General features: G+C 41.3%; 1 protein-coding gene across 13 annotated transcripts in view; it reads left to right on the forward strand.

Annotated features, from left to right (window-relative positions):
* TENM3 (teneurin transmembrane protein 3) overlaps positions 1-23,437 on the forward strand; it is a 650,972-nt gene that overhangs the window by 549,696 nt on the left and 77,839 nt on the right. For 6 of the 13 annotated variants that reach the window (XM_070068317.1, XM_070068316.1, XM_070068320.1 and 3 more), the window contains one exon: positions 21,735-21,881. In XM_070068317.1, coding sequence (XP_069924418.1) covers positions 21,735-21,881 — 147 coding nt within the window. Of the gene's footprint in view, positions 1-19,243; positions 19,271-20,807; positions 20,829-21,734; positions 21,882-23,437 lie in introns of all 13 variants that reach the window. The other 7 variants (XM_051842575.2, XM_070068314.1, XM_070068318.1 and 4 more) reach the window with 3 other exon arrangements.

Here is a 23,437-nt window from a genome sequence, read left to right on the forward strand (position 1 = left end):
TTATTCTGTGATTTATTTTCTATACCTTGTATCTTAGCTGTTCTTGGCCACAGTTATGGTTTTTTATGGGATATAAAATGGCTATAGTAAGTTTTATGTGAGATTTGAAGCAGGATACTCTAAGAGATTTTAGAATTTGAATCCTTGCTATGCCATTGATGACCCTGGGCCAGTCATTTAACCTTTTAAGTATGTCTCCCCTTACATGAGATGTGACTATTTCATACCTCACAGGTTTGTTAGAATTAACTGAAATACTAGAATGTAAAGCACTTAATAAAGTGGCAGGCAAGTAGTGCTCAATAAATTAGTTTTTGTTACTTGGTGTAAGAGAAAATTAAACTAGACAATGTCTGTGATACTAATCTTAAAAGAAAGTAAAACAAGAATTCTGTCCAAGGCATTTACGTTAAAGAGTTAATGAGATTTCTTTGTCTTTGTTATGAAATACAACCTAGTCTCCGAATGGGTATTGCTTAACAAGAAGCTCCTATATTTGGGTTGGGGTTAGAATTGTTTGTTAAAATCATGATGATGAAAGAAAGGTAGAGTATATTGTGGTATTTTCCTTCTAGTAATGTCTCAAACACAGAGTTGTTTATTGAGCTACATTGATTTTCATGTACTTTCAGGCAATTCAAATGGAAATGTGGCCTAAGGGAAATCCTAATTCCTTTAAGCTACGAAAGACCAGCTATTTGTTTTTATTCTAATTCTTCAGTACGTTGGGAAACAAGATTATTAATGATCACAAAGACATGCTTTGTTTGCTCAGACAAAACTTAGACATACAGTGCCCAGCACACCTCTGTTAAATACCATGGTTGCTCTGGGTTTTGGCATGCTGGAGATTAGAAACTGAAAATGAAATGCACACAGCTGGGGACTTGTCTACTAAGCAACATGGGGTGGGGTAGAAAGCCAAACTTGTATCAGTGTGCAAGAGCTTAAGCTAGGTGTTCTCTTATGCCAGATAATGGTGAAGGAATACTGTTTGAACTGTTAAATAATAAAATAGGTGACAATTTTGAAAACAAATAAAAAATAATAGATGGTTCATTTAGATTAGGAAAATCAATATTTGTTTCTCTTATAATGTTCCCCCAATTGAGAATCATATTCATAATAAAACATGAAATTCCAAAAAATATCTTTATTAAAAATATATCTTCATTCACTTTTTATTTATGATTCCCCCATATCAAGTAGATAGAGGGTATGACATTACACCTACAAATGACTGCTCTGGGAGTCACTCAGTCAGTTTATTGGTATATCGGTCAGTATCCTAGGAAAAGGAACCCTATGAAAGGACTTAGAGTATCTACTATCTGGGTCTCCACCAGGCCAGAAACATACATACCGTGAGCCTCAAGTTTAAGGATCAGGGTCAAATAGGAACCAAGGAAAATTTCCCTTTCACACTCGGAAGTTTTGCTGAAGTGATCCGTCAGTAAGCTCATTAAAAGGAGAAAAAGGCCTGCACGCATTATTAGTGTGCATGGAAGTGTCACAAGTTCGTGCTGGAGAAGGAAATGCATATGTGGACAACTCGGGGTAGCAAATGATTTTCAGGGAAAATGAATGGGCCCAAAGAATAGACAACCATCTGGCAGAGCTCTTGAACAGATTATGGGAAGGTGACAGGTGGACCATCACTGTCAACAGGGTGGTCTCAGGGTGGGGAACGTCCAGCCCTGGGTCTGTGCAAGGCCCGGGAAGTCATTGGGTCTGGCCCTGCCAAGGCAAACACAAGAAGGACTCAACAGTCGTTAAGTCTGCAGCGGGGTGATTTTTAAGTTGATGGTTTTGTATGGCACTCGAATGATGATGTAAATGTCTGAATAGCCCTTGGCAGAGACGTGGTCCTCCACTCCTGAGGGGTGAAGTCGAGCCAGGCTGTGCGCTGACTTAGTCTGCTCTCCTGTCCTCTGTCAGCTAATCTCTCCCACTTCTCTAAGGAGATCCCTAGGGAGAGTGTTGAAAACAAAACACATTCTTTTGGAAGACGTCTCCTCAATCAGATTGAGGGCATTTCAGAGTGAGCCCCTCCCTGCTGTTAGGGAGGAAAAGAGAGGAAGTTAGAAAGTCTTTGGTTCTGAGGCATACTGCCTCCCTGTTTCCTTTAGTTCAGTGCTAGTGAGCCAAGACACCGTACTTGGGAGTGTTTGGTTCTTCACTTGCACCAGACCCTTCTGAGATCCCCGCAGGCACCACGTGCTCATCTGGTCTTGCTCATCTGACCTGGTTAATCCGAGGTCAGCTGACACCTCTGCCTCTCCTGCTCTGGCCTCCTTTCCACCACGCCGTCCTGCTCAGGGTGATGCTGGAGTAGCTGCAGCGGGCCTGCGTTGGAGTTCTTGGGTACGGCTATGAGATGCGCTGGCATTCTTCTCTGTGGGTTGTTGTTGCTGCTGGCCTTCCAGCAGTATTCCTGCCACCCACTGGCCTGCCTGATGACAGACAGGCGGGCACAGGCTCTGACAGCGTATGGAGGCACAGCTTGGTCTTCCACAGCTGGTCCCACTCAAGCAGGTTGGGTAGTACAGGTTTGAATTGTACTGAAGCTGAACCTAGTCTGTTGAAAATTCTTCTCATCATCAGATACAGAAAATGATTAATCAAAACAGAGGGTTTGACTTCTTCTGCGATGGCAGTTCCTCAGGCCAGTGTCACATCTCTTACCTGACCATGACTTCCCCCAGAAACTACCAGCGTCAGTGACCTAGTCCTGTGGGAGCCTAGGCAGTGGCTCCCTGTACTCACACCCAGTGTTGCAGCTGCTTCATGTCCTTGTCCTCCTCAGAGGATTATAGAAGGAGCTGTGCAGGTGCCCTGGCCGGGTCTGACAAGCTGCCCATGGACAATGAGATCACCAACCACCCGCCCTCCTGCCTATGCCAAGACCAGGCGTACGCCCTGGAACAGGCCACTGGAGGGCTGGCTATGCAGATCCATAAAAAACTGGTACCAGAAGCCAGGGCCTGGACCCTCCCATGATTCCTACCACTACTTCCAGACCACAAGGAAGGACCTGTGGGATGAGGTGCACCATCAAGAACTGATGACTTCTAAACTAAATTTGAGATAGAGCAGACCCTGTGTCTGAGCATGGAGGCCAGCATCAGTGGCTTGAGCAGGGTGCTAGACCAGCTGACCCAGGCCAGGACCCACCTGGAGATTCAGATCGAAGGCTTGAAGAAGGAGCTGACCTACCCAGAGGTAGTCAGTGCCCTAAAGGGCTAAATGGGTGGCTAGGTCAGAGTGGAAGTGGATTCTACTCCAGACACTGGCCTAGCCAAGATCTTGAGCATCAAGAGAAGCTCATCTGAGGTCATGGCTGAGAACACTGAGGAGGAGGCTGAAGCCTAGTCTACCAGCTGAACCTGGAGGTCCTCAGCTATGGAGTAGCTCTGCCTGTGAGCAAGTCCAAGGGCACTGACCTGCTGCCTGCCCTCCAGGGTCTTAAGCTAGAGTTCAGCATAAAAGCCGCCCAGTGGAAGGGGCCTACTTCAGATCCCAGCTGTTGTAGATGCAGACGTTGACCAGTGGTTTTGAAGTTGAGCTGGGCGAAGTGCTGTTGACACTGAGCAGCAGACCCGGGAGTACCAGCAGCTCAGGAACACCAAGTCACAGCTTAGAGAAGTCTGTACCAGGGACACAACACCTTCTTCAACAAGCTGCCCACAGCAGGCAGAGCTGGGTTAAGCCAAAGCCAGGAAACTGGAACCCCATCCATGTCTTCCATGTTGGTGGCAGGGACCCAAGTACTTGGGCATCATCCACTTTCTTCCCAGGCACATTAGCAGGAAGCTGGATCAGAAGCAGAGTGCCTGTGACTCGAAGCACTCTCAAATATGGGATTCGGGCATTCCAACCAGTGCAGCTTAAGCTACTGAACCTCAGTGCCCACCCTGGAATTTATACTGTTAGGTCCCCCCTCCCCGATTATGTAAGTTACCAGCCCCACAGAGCCTGGATCTGCACCTAGTCCCAGCTCTGTCACTGGCTATCTGTGAGATTATGGGAAGTCACTTGTGCCCTCTGTACCTGAGTTTCCTCATCCATAAAGTGGGAGTAAAAATAGAGTTGCTGAGGGTGTTAAATGGGTTAGAACACATAGAAGAGCACATAGCAGAGTTCTAAGCATAAAGTAAACACCATAGATGTGACTTATTACTATTGTTGTTGCTAGGGTATTTGGACTGAAATTAATAGAAACTGTGATTAATTCTTCCCTTCTTTATGCAGAGAACATCAGCCTCTACATATAAAAGCAGTAGTGATGCTGGGTACAGGGAGAAATAATGCCACCCGCTTCCCCACACATTCAGAGTGTGGACAGACGCCTCCAGACGTGCTGTCATACACAGTGGAGGGCATGTCCTCAGGCGCTTACTAGGCTCGGAGCCCAGTACAAGGAAATTGTCCCAAGCTGACTTGTGTTGATTGTAAAGATCCAGACCTGCTAAGCCAGCTTCCAGGAAGCAAGCAGAAGAGAACTGGTGGTGATGGCAGGGTGTGGGGTATTCCTCCTGCTGCTGTACAGTCCTAGTGATTCTAAGCATATGTTAAGAACCATGGTTCAGGCAGCACTGTGCCATAGCAGGTAAAACCACCACCTGCAGTGCCAGCATCCCATGTTGGCACCGGTTTGAGTCCCAGCTGCTCCACTTCCAATCCAGCTTTCTGCTATGGCCTGGGATAGCAGTGGAAGATGGCCCAAGTCCTTGAGCCCCTGCACCTGCATGGGAGACCCGGAAGAAGCTCCTGGCTTCAGATCAGCACAGCTCCCGCCATTTTGGCCATCTGGGAAGTGAACCAGCAGATGGAAGACTTCTCTCTGCCTCTTTGTAACTTTGCCTTTCAAATAAATAAATCTTTAAAAATAAAAAATAAAAACATGATTCAACAGAGGAGATTGTGATTCCTGAAAGAACCACTGACAGCCCCCTTCAGAGCCCATTTGAGTACCACCCATGTTCTGAAAATCGGGTTGATTTTAAAGCCTCTGTTTCTTCCATTGAGATAACAGTATCATTCAAGGTGGCTCAATATGATTTTTCTCACTGTACTCTCATTTGTTCAGTTAACGGTTTTATAGACAGTGCTCTGTCCCCTGGAATCCCCTTCAGAATTGGTCTTCTTTTAATGAAGTCATTTAATCTCTTTCTACAAATGGCAAACCTCGCTCTCCTGAATCCTTCCAAAGGATGCAGGCCCTGTGTTCTTAAGTTGTCAGTGCTCCATTCTCCCTTTCCATGTTTTGAAAACTGCCACAAAGATAATGGTTTCCAAGTCTGAAACAGTATTTGGTTTGGTTGGGTTTTTGTGAGGAGGGGCTTGGATGATGGATGGTTTGTTGTGTACGGTAACGGTGGCTATCCTTCAAGTGGTTTTCCTCTTCACATGTACCGATTTCATCATTAAAGGACACAAAGTCACGGTTTCAGCTTAATTGCAGCCTGTGTTGCAAGCAATGGCAGATCTGCACTTTAAGTCAAATTAGTCTTTCACTCAATGTTATTTAACCTGTTGAGCGAGAGTAATCAAGCAACAAAAACTAATTTAGTGGTCTAAATGTGAAACTTGAGTAAGTCTGACTCTGGGTTTCTGTCATTCTGGAATCATTCACCTTCCACCTTTTACAACCCATTACCTGTAAAGTTTCAGAGTTGTTACTAGTCTGGATTCTGATGTGTGTGTCTTTAACCTTGTGATATCACACTCTTCTTTATCTTCTTAACCTGCCTGCTCAAGTCAATTGAGAGGACTTAAAAAGTTTGTGGAAATGGAATTAAAAGATAAGAGTATTTTGGCACCAAAAACTTCTGGAATACAAGCCTAACTTCAAAAAGTTTGATGAAAAGGCATAGTGTGAAAAAAAAAAAAAACTATGCCTGCATATGAAATTTATTTGTACACAAATACACTTACTCTTTTTATTTTTCCATGAACATTTTTGAAGTGTCCTTGTAAAATATATCCAAAATCCCCATCAGACTTATATCCTCAAGTCAGACACGTCTTCTCGAGAGCTTGAAATAGAGTCTTCACTTACCTCTGCACCTGACTTGCTGTGTGTCAGTGAAATGCTAATCCCAAGAGCCATCATGAGACAGGTTCTCTAATCATGTTGACAATTTATTTCCCAATAAAAAATTCTCCAAGGCACCAGTTTATCCCTAAGAATGGGAATAAATGTAGACATAAACAACTTTCTTTTTTAAAAAATATTTATTTATATATTTGAAAGTCAGGATTACAGAGAAGGAGAGGCAGAGGACAGAGAGAGAAAGAGAGTGAGTGAGTGTGTGAAAGAGAGAGATCTTCCATCTGCAGGTTCACTCCCCAAATGGCCAGGGCTAGGCCAGATTCAAGCCAGGAGCCAGGAGCTTCATCTGGGTCTTCCACGGGCAGTAGGGCCCACGCATTCAGGCCATCTTCTGCTGCTTTCCCAGGTGCATCAGCAGGGAGCTGGATTGGAAGTGAAACAACCTGGACTAGAACCGGCACCCAGATGTGAGTTGCTGGTCACCAGTATGCCACAGCACAGGCCCTGGCCTAAACAGCTTTCACTGCTGACAGCAGGCATTTGAGTCCCCTTTCTCTCTGTTGTGTCCTTCATGCTGTGATTTATCCTCACTAAGGACAGAGGCACTTAGTCATCAGCTAAAGCCTTGAGAGTTTCAAATCCATTGGCAACAGTGCTACTGAAATGTAAATTTCTGTGGCAGGTGTATCATTTGTGGAAATGTTAAATGTGTTCTTATATACTTTAGAAAAGGAGCATTTTTAAGGGCTTCCAAAACTGAATTCTGAATATAGTCATTGTTTTGTAAAATGAGTGTATCTGGATTGAACATACATCTTTCCACTTACATAATATACACATAGCCTATGAGGATGAGAATATCTGAGTCTTTTAGAAAAAATATGCTTCACATATTTATTTAGAGTCATATGATAAATGAATTCTGTACTAGGGTGGTTATTTGTGCACAAATTTCTCTCAGATCTACCTCCTGTGGTATAACTTGGGTTTCAATAGCTTCTGTTAAATTAAGCTTTTTTCCTACCCAGCTTACTGTAAGGCCCACCAGCTTTAAAAACAGCTGTGTTCAGAAAGACTGGAAGGCTAAAGCCACTATCATTTTTCTCAAGTGGGAGCAGCATATGAGAAAGTGCTGCTGATTTGTATCGTTTTATGATCACTTGGGTGTCATTGAATTATGCCCCGATTTCTCACAGCTTGACAAGCCTTGATTCCTTCCTTTCTTACTGTCTTATGTTTATTCCCCCCTGTGACCGTAGTGGTTTGCTAGATAATTTTTTAAAGTCTCAAAAATAACTTGCTGTGCAAGTGCCCTGTGTCTTAGGGAAGCAACTTATAAATCATAATTATTATCTCATAAGGAATTTTTGCACCCATTAGTTTGACTTAAAATGTTATATACCATGACAGAATTTTAAATTTGAATATGCCCATGCTTTGGATATCCATATTTCTTCCTTAAACTACATTTTCATCTTAAGTCAATTTAAATTGTTTCTTAAAAGTTGAGAGACATATTATCTGAATAAAAGTCAGTGAAGTTAGATGTCAAATTATGGTTAGTTGTCAAAATATATTGTTTTGTGAAAAAGCTTACTTTTTGTTCATTTACTGATATACTGGAATATCTTTTTCAGTCTGGAACACCTCAGTGGTTTCACCTTTTAAAAACTGTCTATGCTCTTAAGGACCAAACCTTTTATATGGGAGGTTTTAAAAATCAATTGACTGGATATACAATTTATCCAGAAATAAAGATGAAAAGTGCTTCCTTTCATTCTTACTTTCATCAGGCATCTTTTACTGAAAAGTTGAGATCCCCAGCATTTAGGGGTGGAATTGGATGCAAAATAAGGCGTTGTGGGCCGTTGTATGGTACTATGAGGGAGAGAAAGATGACAGCTTGTGCTGGTTTATAAAGTTGCCATGTTCCTCCTAAAACTTGAGCCAGGTAACTGTAGGGTCTCAGGCAGCCAGTGAAGTGCTAATGTGGATTTTAAGTAGCTTTTCTTACATGTTGAGATCCTTGTGGAACAAGTGAAAAGTCAGAACTTTGCTTTCGTCTAATGGAAGAGTAGAAATAAGCCCACCATTATAAGAAACAGCATTACTTCTCCCCCAATAGTACATTCATATTTTTTACAGAGGCAGAATCTTGAATATGACAAATATGTCTTGAATATGACAAACTGAAAATGGCCTCTTTTTATTGAGAGCAGCTCCTTTTCCACCTCACTGTTTTTACAGTTCAGGTTTGGTTATAGTACCAGCTCTCCCTCAAGCCACGGCTCTTCCCCCCTTTTCATAGTTAGCGAAGTCGCAGACTATGGAGTGCCCAGAGCCAGTGTTTTTTCTATCACTCTTCTTCATGATGGGTTCAATGACCCTCTCCTGTTTGAGTGCCTCTTTAATGAAGCTGGAAAACAGCTGTCTGAAATATGACTATCATTGCTGGGATTTAACAGGCATGTGCCGTGGATAAATTAAGGAGCAGTCAAAGGAGGTCCATAAATATGAATACTTTGCCAGCTGCTTTTCCATTAAACTCTGTTGGTTGAGTGAAATTAGTAAATAATTATGTTGGTGGGGAATCGACTATATCCAAATGTGATATAACGTCTTCCTTTAACAACAGAGCTTAATTTTTTCCTATACACCAAATTAGTTTTTAGGGTAATCTACATTGCAAATTGGCCGATTTGCATTAAAACTATGCCTACTTGTTCTGATTTGTCAACACCTCGTTTTTAAAAAAAGTCTTTAACATTAAGCATGGGTGGGTAAGACCATCTGCTTATGGAGCACGCCTGCAGCTCCCTCACTTAACACGGGAGACAGGTTACAGCTGTTTAATTGTTATGGCGCTGAATGATTATCATCCTGTCCAAAATTAATATTTATATATGTATGCATAGAAAGCATGTGGTTAAACATAAGTGATCTAATTGTGAATTAATGGCATTAGGTATTCATTAATTAGTCCCCACGTGAAGAATGGGGTGTAAACTATTGCTATTCACATACCACCCAACTCTTGGCTTTTCACATGAGCCCCAGGAGTGAAGATTATGCATGTGAGTAATTGTCTCCAAATATATTGGTATATGCAGGGGAGAAGATCACCATATTGCTGACATAAAAAGCCAAGAGAAAGTTACCTGTGAGGTTATTTCACACACCTTAACTCTTTCCTGTGCACTCCCAAAATGCTGTGCTCTGCACTGTCATCTTTGCTGAGCATAAGCCACACAGTGAAGTTCTAAATATGCTGTTATGACGACATGTGCATGGGTCACCCATAGCTGCCAACCAGGGAGACACCCCAGCTGAAGGTGGGACCCTCTTGTTTTCAGAAACTGTGAACACTGACTGGCGCATTTGGCCCTAAAAGGTGACGGTACATATTCCATCAGCTCGGTACCTTCCATAAGGAAAAATAAAAGGAAAAAAATTTCAGAAAAATCACGATATAGGGGTGGGGATACATATGTAACATGCATTTCAATATCTTTTATTTCCCAATAGTTACTGTAAAAGTAACTTATATTTCTGAAAATTTAGTTCTGAGGATATGGATATTTATGTGGATATTTATACTGCTTGAGAAAATACTAATTTACCTTGCTCAAGTACGAAATGTATAAGTTGTGATGTGTTTCTTATTCCAGAAAGCTAAATCATGCTTTGGTTTGGAATTGTGTGTCTAAACTAGCACAGGGTTTATGACAGACAAGAACGAAGAAAAATCTTGCTGACACAGGGATGGAAGTGTCCCCACTCCGGGAAGTAGCTAGTTCATGTGAAGACTGTTCCCATCAAAAGGAGCATTTTCTGGTGCAGCCCTTACAGTGCAGTGGGTTAGGCCTGTGCTTGGAGTGGCTGCATTCCATGTCAGAGAGCCTGTACAAGTCCTGGATACTTCACCTCCTGTCCAACTTCCTGCTGATGGGCTTCGGTGTTAGCAGATGATGGCCTAAGTTCTTGGCTCCCTGCCACCTACATGGGAGACCAAGATCCACTTTCAGATTCCTGGCTTTGGCCTAACCTGGCTCCAGCTGTTGGGGGCATTGGTGAGTGAGCCAGTGGATGGAAAATCATTTTATCTCTATCTCTCCCTATTACTCTGCCTTTCAGATAAATTCTTAATTTTTAAAGGGAATATATCCTGGAAAGTGGAACATGAAGGGGCTTCTCTTGGAATTATGGGAGCAGAGTGCCCTTCGTGGCTAATGACAACAGCTATTGGCAGTCAGTCCCAACTTCCTTTGCTTAGAGTCAGACTTCTTCCTTCACAATTTCAAAAATACCAGTTACGTCTATATTTCTTTCTAAATTATAAACTGTCTTAATGGCATGAATTAATGATACCCAATATACATATTTACTGTTTACTTCATTCTAAGGTACAATGCACAGCTCTCTACATGCATTATTCTATTTAATCGTCACAGCAGTCTGACCAGATAGAAGCTGGTATCCATCCAGGATACTGAGGCTGGGAGAGGCTACCTGACTTTTCCATGGTTGCATGACTAGTAAGCCACAGAACCACGTGAGCCATCCATCCTCAAGCCCCTGGTCTTAAGCACTGGACTGCTACCTCCTAAATTCTTTAATTGTTTCTGTATATTTATATGTAATGGAATGGGGGAAAATTGTATTTTTCTATGATAAATATAAATTCATATATATGTACCCCCCACAAAAGATTAGATTGCCATAGAAACAGATGCAGTAGCAATGACGTCAGTGATGTTTCAGTTAGAAAGTGGCACTTTATTTAATTCAGAAGAATTTAAATTTTAGCTGATGACAGAACTGATAGCCTGCCAAAATTAACAATTACAACAACACAAAACAGTTTATATCAGTTTATATCATGAAGGATTTAAGAAAGCTATAAACTCTTGAAAACTATACATACCTCCCTCTAAAATTTATGTTTGTATCTCATTTTCCTGTCAACTGAAATTAGTAGAATGAATACTGTATTGACATTGGCCACTGGAAAACAGGGAAACTAGGTAGACTACTTACGTCCCCAGTATCAACTCAGGAACACAGATGGAGAAAAGTGTGAGCCCCAAAAAACAAGCAGTAAAACACGTATGCATACTCTCCTTCACTCACAAATACAAAAAATGACTTTCTCTTGAAAAGAGAATCATTTATCAGCTACTCCGATAAAACTATTAAAGTTTATCCCAGAAGAGTTAAACTTTTTCACTTTTGTTGATTATTTTTCCTGATATTTTCTAGGAAACCAACAAGAGAAAGACCCATTGTATTTTACTTACCTATTTCAAGTCTTATTCTGTATACTTCCGTTAACTATGAAATTTCCTGAATAGACAAAATAATAAATGTTGGCAGGAATTACAGTCATTGACATGAGCTCATCAGTAGATCATGGTTAGAGTTTCTTGTGCTTAAATTTGCTAGCACTAATCAGGCACCACTCAAAAATTATTACAACCAAGTTCATTATTTCAAAATCTTAAATATTCAGGTGTTCACTTAGTACAAGAAATTTATGTTCTAATTCTTGTTTATTAATATTAAGATGTGTCTCTGGCTCTATTCTTTGCCAAATTAGAGTACTAAAAATACACCCAACTTTTTTTTTTTTTTTTTTTTGACAGAGTGGACAGTGAGAGAGAGAGACAGAGAGAAAGGTCTTCCTTTGCCGTTGCTTCACCCTCCAATGGCCGCTGCGGCCGGCGCACCGCGCTGATCCGATGGCAAGAGCCAGGTACTTATCCTGGTCTCCCATGGGGTGCAGGGCCCAAGCACTTGGGCCATCCTCCACTGCACTCCCTGGCCACAGCAGAGAGCTGGCCTGGAAGAGGGGCAACCGGGACAGAATCCGGCGCCCCAACCAGGACTAGAACCCGGTGTGCCGGTGCCGCAGGCGGAGGATTAGCCTAGGAGCCGCGGCGCCAGCTCAACTTTTTTTTAACCTAGGAAATGTTAAAACATGTTTCTTTTTGTGTCCCTCAATAAACTCAAACAAGGAATAAAACCTATGGAAGACACCTGTGACTAACATGTTGATGTATGTGGTCCAGTAGAAACCATGCCATGTGCAAAGAGTACCACAAAACCCAGGCATCACCTACCACACAGGGAACACGCTGGCCTCAGGGAGTCTGCACCTGAGTGGGCTGGTGCTAATTCCGCTGCGTCTACGTAGTCCGTGGTAAGCCTAGAAATGCCACACCGAGGAAAAATACGCAGTACGACTCTGTATAAAGCTCTGTAACTTAGAATGGCACTTTTTCAGCCGCCCTGACTTTATAAAATGTGGTTTATCTCAAAGCACCTTTTCCATAGAATCTTGGATTTTTCTGGGCTGACTTAAATCAGGAAAAATATTATTTAACTCTTTTGGAATGCTGGGATATAAATAATGCTCCAAACTGAAGTATGGTATTTTGGTTGGATAGGTGCATATAAGAAGCAGTGTATTTATATAGCTAAATCTTACACCTAGTTTCCAAACTAGAAGTAATAAAAATAAAAATATGCGAACTTTAATTATTTGAAGCAGGTTTTTTTTTAAAATGGTGTTGCCAATTATAGGGGAGCAAATGCTTTTTAAAGCAACATGTGCACATGCACACACACAAACTCTTTTTCTCTGTTGATGCCACCTCACTTCCTGGTTGTTACAATTCAAATTAATTGACTTTACTAAATAGGATAGAGTTGTATCCTATTTAGAATATTATAATTTTAGATGAGAATTCTGTAGTAAGAGAGAACACATTATAAGAGGCCTGAGTAAACTCTGAAGAATATAAAATTATTTTATGGTATTTAAAATTATGTCGCTGTCATCATCCTTTATGGTGTAGTAATCAGTAATAAAACAGTGCAGTGAGTACCAATTAAGGAACATCAAATCAATGGGTATGCAGCTCGTATGCTGATTTAAATAGTTGCTGATTGGAATAAATGGGTTTAATATGTACTTATTTGCAGACTGTAGCTTTTCTGTCATCCTAACGGAACTGGTACGTGAATAACCTAAGAGTGATACCTACTTACAACTTTAATAAGATACTAATGTGAATCATTTTTTAAAGTTCATGTTATAAAATATTATGAAACACACAAGGCTAAATAAAAAGCTGTCCTCTGCTTCAAGGACTTTGCAGTAATTGCCGTAGAAAAGAGTGCTCCTATATTTTATTATGTACTCATCTGATTGAATTATCCTCTTCTAAAGATGAGTCTCTAAGATTTTATTGTTGTAATTAAATTGAGAAATATTCCAGCATTCTGGATTCTGTGTTATTTGCCTGTGTCTACACTATCCCCAAGAGTCAGTTCAGTAGCCCAGTGAAAACACTGTACTATTTAATATGCTTCAGCCAAGCACATTGTCGACAGCAAAAACAGCGTGAATAGTTCGTAACCATACACGTCAGCAATTATGTGGACACGGTCAAACCATTTTTATTTTCCCTTGTGAGCTGCCTAATGTGTATATATAACCAACTTGGTTTGCTTCGTTTCTTCTCTGTGTTTATGAGAGTTTGATGGTAAAAGGAAAGCAAATGCAGAATTAATCATATTCTGTATAGGCCTTCAGATAGCCCAGTTTCTCCCCAATGCAGGTACACAGACTCCTGTGACCTCATTTTTAAATGAGCAGTCTTCTTTGGAACTACTACTCAGCAGATAATTTCTTGTACAACACTTACACATCAACGGAACTGATTCTGTTTATCTTTTAAGATTTGTTTGAAAGGCAGAGAGAGAGAAATCTTCCATCCACTAGTTCACTCCCCAAATGGCCACTACAGCCAGGGCCAGAACTACCGCTGGGTCTCCCACACAAGTGGCAGGAGCCCAAATACTTGGGTCACTCCTTCCCAGGTGCGTGAACATGAATCAGAAGCCAAGCAGCCAGGCCTCAGCCCGAGGCTCTGATGTGGGATATGGGATATGCCAGCCCCTGTTTTTTTCTAAAACTCTTTTGTTTTCCTTTTTCCAAGTTTTACCATCTTGTCCACTGGTTTTCCAAATGTTGTGTTTTTAGGACAGTTTACAACCGTTCTTATCATAAAGCTTTCATTAGTTTGCCATTTATGAAGCCGTATCAGAAGATTAATAGTTTGTACTTTATTCTTCTTTCTTCCTTTAATTGTCAACATTTTAGTAAGGATTTCTGTAATTCTTTTCATTCAAATGACCTCATCAACCAGTCCATAAACAGATGATGCTTCTAGTCTACCTTACAGAAGTATACAATCCTGGTTCTTCTGACATGTATCTTATTTATAAAGAGTATAAACTTTAGCATTAGACTGCCTGGTTGTAAGTTGGCTCTACCGCTTGCTAGCATTTTGATCACAGGAAAGTTACTTGATTTCCTATGCCCCAATTTCTTCATTTGTGAAACAGGAAAGATAGTAATATTACCTGTTACCCCATAAGGTGGTAAAATTAAATCATCCAGTTTATATTAAATGCTTAGCATAGTTTTAAGCACACAGTAAGAGTCAGTAAATGGTAGTTGTTGTTAATAGTACTGTATGTATGTAGTAATATTGGGGAGCAGAGGGGTGAAGGGGGGAGGATGGTGTAATTGAGGTATTTCCCATATTGACATCTTTCTCAAAAAGTAGCCTCTGTATTATGCATACAGTTTCTTCAGAAAGCATAAACACATGTAGGACATACTCAGCCTACCATCATAAGTCCCTTTAATCATGTGTGCAACAGACCGTCGGCCTACCCTATTCATCAGGCAGTGGAAATGCTGGGATTAGCATGGCCATGGAGCGTAGGTTTGAATGGAGATGATTTACACCTTGTCACACGTGTCCGTGATGTTCATTGAATCCTTTGTTTTCGTGGCATCTCTTTGCTGTGGTAATCCCAGCTAGTTCTTGATTCTTCTCTCTTACATGTACCCTAATGTCCATCCTCCAAGACTCCATCTCTGAGATGTATTCAGGAGGAAAAAGGGAGAAAGAGAGAAGAGACTATGGAGGGAGGAAGGCTGCTCAGCTGTAGATAGGATTTCTGTAAAGATAAACTTCTCCCCACTCTACGTGTGAGGAATTCAATATGGCACGGCAAGACTGCCCATGAGCAAGGGCCAACTAGGGGCCAGTGGAGTCCAGGCCCATTGTTGTTGTTGTTGTTGTTTTTTAATTTTTTTTTTTTTGACAGGCAGAGTGGACAGTGAGAGAGAGAGACAGAAAGAAAGGTTCACCCTCCAATGGCCGCCGCAGCCGGCACACCGCGCTGATCCGATGGCAGGAGCCAGGTACTTCTCCTGGTCTCCCATGGGGTGCAGGGCCCAAGCACCTGGGCCATCCTCCACTGCACTCCCTGGCCACAGCAGAGAGCTGCCCTGGAAGAGGGGCAACCGGGACAGAATCCGGCGCCCCAACCGGGACTAGAACCCAGTGTGCCGTTGCCGCTAGGCGGAGGATTAGCCTAGTGAGCCGCGGCGCCAGCCCAGGCCCATTGTTAACAGGTACAGTTAACAGCAAATCATTCTTTTTGCCCGCTTCTACCCATCTCCCCCCAAACAGAGAAGGAGGGCCTCAAAAAGAATTCTTTGTAAAATGAAGCTAATAGAAGGGAAGTGCTTAGAAAGAGCATGGGACTGGGCATTTGTTTTGCTAATATTAAAAATTTATTGACGTATTTCGATGAGCCAAACTTTTCTTCCAAATCCAAAATTTCCCTGAGTCTTTGCCCCTTCTGTACCAGCAGGTAGATCAAAGACCTTCAGTGAGTAGATGGGACATTTGAGCAGGTGTTTCTTGGTTATGAACCAGGGATGGCTTTGTATCTGAGCGGGAAGAGAAACAGCTAAGGTCAAGAATTAGTTCCAGCATTTAAAAGACACCTGAATTCTGGCACTTAAAGTAGGTCTACCTTGCACTTTCCCAAGGAGGCCACGTAGAAGACATCTAAGAGGTGGCAGTACTACGCTCCAGCTTTGGGGAAAGAAGCGTCTGGTTAAAATGTGTTAGATCTGGCCGGTGCTGTGGCTCACTTGGCTAATCCTCCGCCTGCGGCACCAGCATCCAGGGTTCTAGTCCTGGTTGGGGTGCCAGATTCTGTCCCAGTTGCTCCTCTTCCAGTCCAGCTCTCTGCTGTGGCCTGGGAGTACAGTAGAGGATGGCCCAAGTGCTTGGGCCCTGCACCCACATGGGAGACCAGGAAGAAGCACCTGGCTCCTGGCTTCAGATCAGCACAGCGCCTGCCATGGCGGCAATTTGGGGGGTGAACCAATGGAAGGAGGATCTTTCTCTCTGTCTCTCTCACTGTCTACATCTGCCTGTCAAAAAAAAAAAATTGTTAGATCAGGAACAATTGTATAGCACTTCTGAGCTCTGCTCATCAGTTTTTGCTACTGAAAAAAAAAAAAAAATCTTGTTTCTAAATTTCCTAGAGAAGGCATCACAACAGAGTGGTTAAGAGCAAGCTCTGAAGCCAGACAGCCCTGATTGCTAGTTTGTGACCCATGCAAGGTATTCCCAGTCTTCTTCACGGTTTCTTCATCCGTGCCTGCAGTCTCCCTTATATCATAAGGTTGTGTTGAGGACTCAATGAGAGAATTATATAGAGCACTCAAAACAGCGACTGGCGAAAAGGAACCTTTCTCGTCCTTGGGGAGCAGGGCTGTGTGTTCCCTGGATCATTATGAACAAGAAGAGAGAGGCCTAGGTGAGAGCCAGAAATTGGAGAATCATTACTACATTAACCAGGTGCTTATAATCTGTCAGGCAAAGAACTTGGGTTCACGGAAGACCTGGAACCAAAGGGTAGCATTTGTGTCTGTGAAGATGTAGGCTGAGAATCAGCATCTTACAGCAAAGACGGTTATATGCACACCCTGTATGCCACGTGTGTCTTCTTAATGACTGTCCCAAGGAAAGTATTCTATGATTACAATATTTTTCTGGGAAATAGCTTTTTTAAGGAACTCCATTCTGTTTAGCACCATCTTTATAAGAGTTCTACTCTAAGAAACATTTAAAACTTGGTAGATCTAATAGGAGTGACTTCTCTTTAGTGTCAGAACATACTTGTTTGTTTTCACAATAGGTTTTTGCAACTTAATATGCATTTCAGCAAGTGTTAGGTTTATTCATTTTTAAGTATATTGTATTTTTACACTTATTGTTCTTAATAGCTTCTTAGAATATGCCTGTGTGTGTCTGATTATTTCTTGTGGTGCCTCATGTGATGATGTTTCATTGTTGCAATCATCTTAATAAGTATTTGAACCTCCTATTTCGACATCCCCTTTTAACTTCATCATTTTGAACCAGCTTTTTGTGTTATCAGAAATTTTACTCTTCAGTGCTAAAATGTAAGTTGTTGCTTTTCTCCTGATCTCCAGGTTTTAAGCCGTCAGCCTCGTGTTATTCTCTATAAATACAAATGACAAATTTTAGTATCTTTTTATCATCACAGATTTTTTTTTCAGGTGGTTGGCTTAATCTTTTCACAAAATTTTTGCAAATATTTTTAATATTTAAAATGTTATGTTAATTTTGACCTGCAGTATATCTCAAATGTATTTTCTAATTTCAACTCCACTTTCAGTGTCCTCTTGACCCAGTGACAAACCTAACTCTACCTGTGATCCATGTTTTTGCATTATTTATTCTGTTTGCTAAAATAATTGGATTGGCTAATGCGAATTATTGTAGTCCTGCCTTGAAACTACTAACCCAGATAAGAATTGAGTTGCATTCTTTATTTTTCTTGTGCTAGATGAAGTGGACCTAATGTTAAAGCAAAGGGTCTACTCTCCAACTATGCTGAGTGCTACTGATTTTATATACTAGGAATCTCCACAGAAACATTAGCCTGATTCAGAAACTCTAGAATTTTTAATGTCACTTTATTTATGGTCACATCATCAGCTAAGCTGTTAGGAAGCTCTACTAGACTCTGTAATGTTTGGAAGGAATTATTAAGAAATTATATGAAGGATATGCAGTCATACATTTTTAATGTTCAAATGGTGGATTATTTTTAATAAGTTATAATTTCAGAGTAGTGCCTAGTGCTATGCCTTCCTCACCTTAACTTCCCCTGCAATCTACTGCCAATTAGCTGTAAACACACTTATTTTTAAGTGCAACTCAGAAGCCTCTAATGGAGTTCTGTGGCCAAGGGAAGAATCCTTTTACATGCACCGTCCAGATGTGTCAGAACCACTTAGGGTTTTGGTTACGCACATGACAAAGCTACCAGACCTCAGTGGCTCAGCTGAAAGTTACAGTTTAAATCATTCTGTTGAGAGTTCTGCTACCACTTGCCTGTGTCAGTAGTGAAAAATAATCAACATGAGCATCTTTGAAAAGCAATTTTAGGTCATTAAAGATGTATGAATTTTGACAAAGCAAGGAGATTTGAGACTTATTAAGAATATATTAGGTCTGTATGTTGAGTGAAGGCAAAGAGGCATTTATGTCTCTGTTCAAGAGGAAAGGTGTAGCTTAATTGTAACCACATGAAAGGTAAATGGACAGGAGCAGGGACAGGAACAGTAAGAAATTCAGTCTTCATCTAATTCCTGCAAGCTTTGGTGAGAAACAGAACCTATTCCGGTGTGATTCCTGAAGGGAAACAGGATCGTAGAACACTCCCTGCTTCCTGATGGACCTTGTGTGTGATCCATTCTGTACTCTGGCCACTGAGCCTTCATTTTCCACAGAACTCACTCAGGCCTGGCTCACATACATATGTACACTTAGTGCGCTTCCTCAAGGATTCTTCATTTCTTTTCTTTCTGTACTTATTTATTAACTGTTAAAGTTTGGTTATTGATAGATCTTATCGTTTTAAATTTCCAAAATTCTCTAGTAGTTAAGAATTGATTCCGTATGTTGTTCATAGCTGTTATAAAGTAAAATCTTCACAAGGATGAGGGTGGAGTGTATTCCAAACAATCTGTGAAAGGTAGTGTTAGTTTACCTGTGTACTTTTCTTGAAAGTGCTAAGGATTTCCTGGAATCGTGGTTATATGTGCTAAAATTTGAATAGTTTGCATTTTTCAAAGATACGAAGTGCATCTCTGTCATGTGATGTCTTATGTCAGCTGCAGCTACTCGATTTGCATGTAAATTCTGAAAATTTCCTTGTCCCATGTGACATTTCTGAAATGTCTGTCTGTTCTTTTTTCCTTTTTAATTTCCCAAGCTCACTATTTGGATAAGATAGTTAAAGGTACTGTATACTTGCTCTTTGTTGACATATCTACATATCTATCTATATGACCGTGTATCTGATTGCACTAGGTATGACAATAGACTGTTTTACTTGCATATTTTTGTAAATTATAAATCAGGCTTACATTATGTGAAATGCCTTGGATTTAAAGTATTGAGACTTAAATGTCTGTGTCTCATTTCTATAATTTTGGGTTATCACAGATATCATTCCTATGTAAAAACATTAGTTCTCACTGGAACAAAAACTGAAGATAACAGTACATTTGCTGTTTTTTGTTTATGTTTTACTTTTTTTGCTTTAATATCTTTGTTGGCAATTCAGCTAATGAGATTCAAATTCTAAGTTAAAGAATCATAAATAGTCTTATCACAGAATAAGAAACTTATTCTAGAGAAGATTCTGGTTAATATGTTGAAAAAAATCTCATTGATCCTCATGGAAACTTCTTTGATTTTTCTAGATGTTTCAGAAACATATGTGAGATCATCATTTATGCTTTGCTACTTTTGAAAATTAAAAACTGTGTGCATCCCATGAGAACAGAGCCAATACACTGCTCAACAGAAAACAGCAGATCTCAGGTCTTCAGTTGTTGTAGAGATGGAAGATTTTTTTTTTCAGAAGAGAAAATTCCCTTCCCTTTCTCCTCAGATTACCTATTTTCTATTCCCTGTTTGTGCTGTTCATTAGAATATGAAAATATTCATGGCAATATCCAGGCTTTCATATAATAATTCCAGTGTGCATGCAGACAACTGCTGCACCTCTCTACCAGTGGGGCAGTTAAGTCTGTCTTTTTCATTAAAACAAGAAGAAATTCATCCATAAGGCAAATTCACCTTTTAGATGTTGAATAAGCCATAAATAAAGATGGTAATTGTCTAAAGAAAAGCAGCAGTAAAATCAATCTCTTCCCGACCTGATGCTATCCTTAACCTTAAGTACAGTTCTTTATCCTCTGCCACAAGGACTGTCAAAACACTCTTGGTTCTGTTAACGCTGATCTTAAGAGACACAACCTCTCTCTGAGATATTTCCTTTGCAAGTTCCACAGTGGAGGAGGGGAGGCAAATAGATGAATAATTCTTTTAATACAGACTTCAACCTCTTAAGCACATTATTCCCTTAAATTTTGTCCACTGGAACAAGAGTAGCGTTCTAAGAAGCTGTGTAACAAAACCCAAGTGCTGTAGCAAGCGTTAATATTATATTTTATACCAAATTATAAATGACTCTGTCCAGAGATCAGTATAACAGCCAGCGATTCAGAGAACTTGAGAGCCTTTACAGCCTTGCTTCTATCAGCCTCATATCACACTCATAAACCAAAACTCTAGGATCTACCTAAGTGTCATCCTCATAAACAGATCATGTTGGCTGCATGCCAGATATCATCAGTACGAAGTGGCAAAAAAAAAAAATAATTGTTTTTTTAAAAAAAAATGTCATGTTAGACTGAAACAATTATAGATTTTGGATATATTAAATTATTTTAATTGTTTCCCAAATTTTCCCTCCTTGCCCATAAAAGCAGACAAGATAGGATATAAAGGTAACAGCATAAAAGCCTCAGGGAGATTGTCACAAAATATCACTCTTCGCTATCTGTCTTGAAGCACGTCACTACCGTGTTTTTGTTCAGTCTATCAATGTTTTATTGTGGTCCTTATGGTATTTCATTTTGTCCGTCCTAAGTAATCAAATATGCACAGCTATTACATTTAGTTGGAAATCCTGTCGGTCCTGTCCCATCGTATGCAGCCTGAATCCTAATGTTTGTTAGAATAGACGCTAAGCTGCTTCACTATTTCCTGGGCTTTGCTTATTCTGTGAAAAGGAATGTACTCTTGGCATAAAGTATAGTCATTAATACTGGCCTATACTTTGTGCAATTATTTAATGCACTGTAATTTCACATGAATATACGGCAACTCTGAGGCCAGATAAAATTAATGTTCTCTTTTAACATCATTCACATCCTCATACCCACGTTCATGCTCTTGAATTTAGAGGGAATTTTTTAAAGCAACAAGGTGCTTTAAGAAGGCATGTCCTGATAAGTGACCAGTAATGTTTACAACAGATTAAAAATTTAGGGATTCTGAAACTATTGTGTTGGGATGTTTTTTCACACCATATACCTTGTATACCTTGTTGCTTTGCTAAAGGAAAAAAAAATTAAGTTAATTTTGTCTGGCCTGTGGATATTTAGTGGATCGTTGCATATATTTCTGTCCTGTGCAGGTAAGTGGTGTCTCAAGGATCAGGCCAATCAAAGATGCCACTTGGATAAGAATTAGATTCCTTAGATAATGTTGCTGTTTCTATCCATGTGCAATTACAGTTTTTGTGCTGTTTATAAAGGCCTGTTCCCACTAAGTGTCCCTTATCTGTTTATTTTAGGTACACAAGCCGTCAATACTCAAATCACTGGTGTTTTCCTTCTTTGTCTTGACAGAAGGCTGCCCTGGTCTCTGCAACAGCAATGGAAGGTGTACACTGGACCAAAACGGCTGGCATTGTGTTTGCCAGCCAGGGTGGAGAGGAGCAGGCTGCGATGTAGCCATGGAGACCCTGTGCACAGATAGCAAGGACAATGAAGGAGGTAAGAAATGCTGAGCGTGGAGACAAGCACGCACCAGAGCCCAGGTCCGTCAGTCACACGAGCGCATAGTTACCTGTGCCAAAAACAAATACGATCCCCACAGATTAGACTGATTGAAATATGGATGAGTGCTGATGGAATGATTTTGCTCCTTGTTTATCCTGAAACAAATGCAAGATTATTATCATTCAAGGAAAAGGCGTGGGAACCAAGCTACTGCAGGACGTCCATTGTTCCCCATTCCTTTTTCCAACCCCAAGGTCAGTGTCCTCCTCAGCTGCAGTGTTTAGGATTGGATGAATTGGGAGCTCTAAGGCACTGTTTTAATGGCCAAGTATTCCAAAAGATGCGAGGCATTTTTGTAAGCTCTTCTGTTGAAAGGCATGGATGGAAAAAATAAACCAGTAACAAAACAGTCCCCTTAAAGCTGTACTCCCTTTTACTGTTTTATTTATTAGAAAAGCAAAGAGGGGCTGGTGCTGAGGCATAGCAGATAAAGCCACCGCCTGCCATGCTGGCATCCCCTATGGGCACCGGTTCGAGTCCCGGCTGCTCCACTTCCAATTCAGCTCTCTTCTGTGGTCTGGGAGAGCAGTCAAGGATGGCCCAAGTCCTTGGGCCCCTGCACCCACGTGAGAGACCCAGAAGAAGCTCAAGGCTCCTGGCTTCAGATCAGCCAAGCTCTGGCCATTGCGGCCATTTAGAGAGTGAACTGACAGATGGAAGACCTCTCTCTGCCTGCACCTCTCTGTAACTCTGCTTTTCAAATAAATCTTTAAAAAATAAATAAATAAAATAAAAGCAAAGAGAAATAGATACAGATGGGGGAGGAAGGGGGGGAGGGAGGGGGGGGGAGGGAGCAAGCGAGCGAGCGAGCGAGCTCCATCCACTGTTCATTCCCCCAAATGCCTGCAAATGGCCAGGCTGCTCTAGACCAAAGCTGGGAGCCAGGGACTCAGTCCAGGAGAGCCCTGTGAGTGGCAGGCACCATCACGGCTGCCTCTCAGAGCCTGCTTTGGCAGGAAGCTGGAATCAGGAACCAGAGCTGGGAATCAAACCTAGATACTCTGATATAGGATACAGGACTCTGAACCACTGGGCTAAATGCCTACCTCTGGCTTTTGGTTATTTTCTTTTAAATCCTTAACTCTACAATCTGTAAAGATTGTGATATCCCGCCCTATGTAAGCATTTGGTTAAGAAGAATTACCTTCCCCACTGGGTACATCCCCCATGCTACTAGCTTTTAATTTCAGAGACATGAGAATGACAGTTGGAGACCACTTCTCCAGTGATGGAATAGTGCCTCCTGAGAGCCGTGCAATTTATTTTTTAAAGATTTATTTACTGGGGCTGGTGCCATGGCGCACTAGGTTAATCCTCCGCCTGTGGGTGCTGGCATCCCATATGGGCACCGGTTCTAGTCCTGGTTGCTCCTCTTCCAATCCAGCTCTCTGATGTGGCCCAGGAGGGCAATGGAGAATGGCCCAAGTCCTTGGGCCCTGCACCCGCATGGGAGACCAGGAGGAAGCACCTGGCTCCTGGCTTCGCATCGG

Source organism: Oryctolagus cuniculus, chromosome 2, assembly GCF_964237555.1.
Source record: "Oryctolagus cuniculus chromosome 2, mOryCun1.1, whole genome shotgun sequence".
Taxonomy (NCBI): domain Eukaryota; kingdom Metazoa; phylum Chordata; class Mammalia; order Lagomorpha; family Leporidae; genus Oryctolagus; species Oryctolagus cuniculus.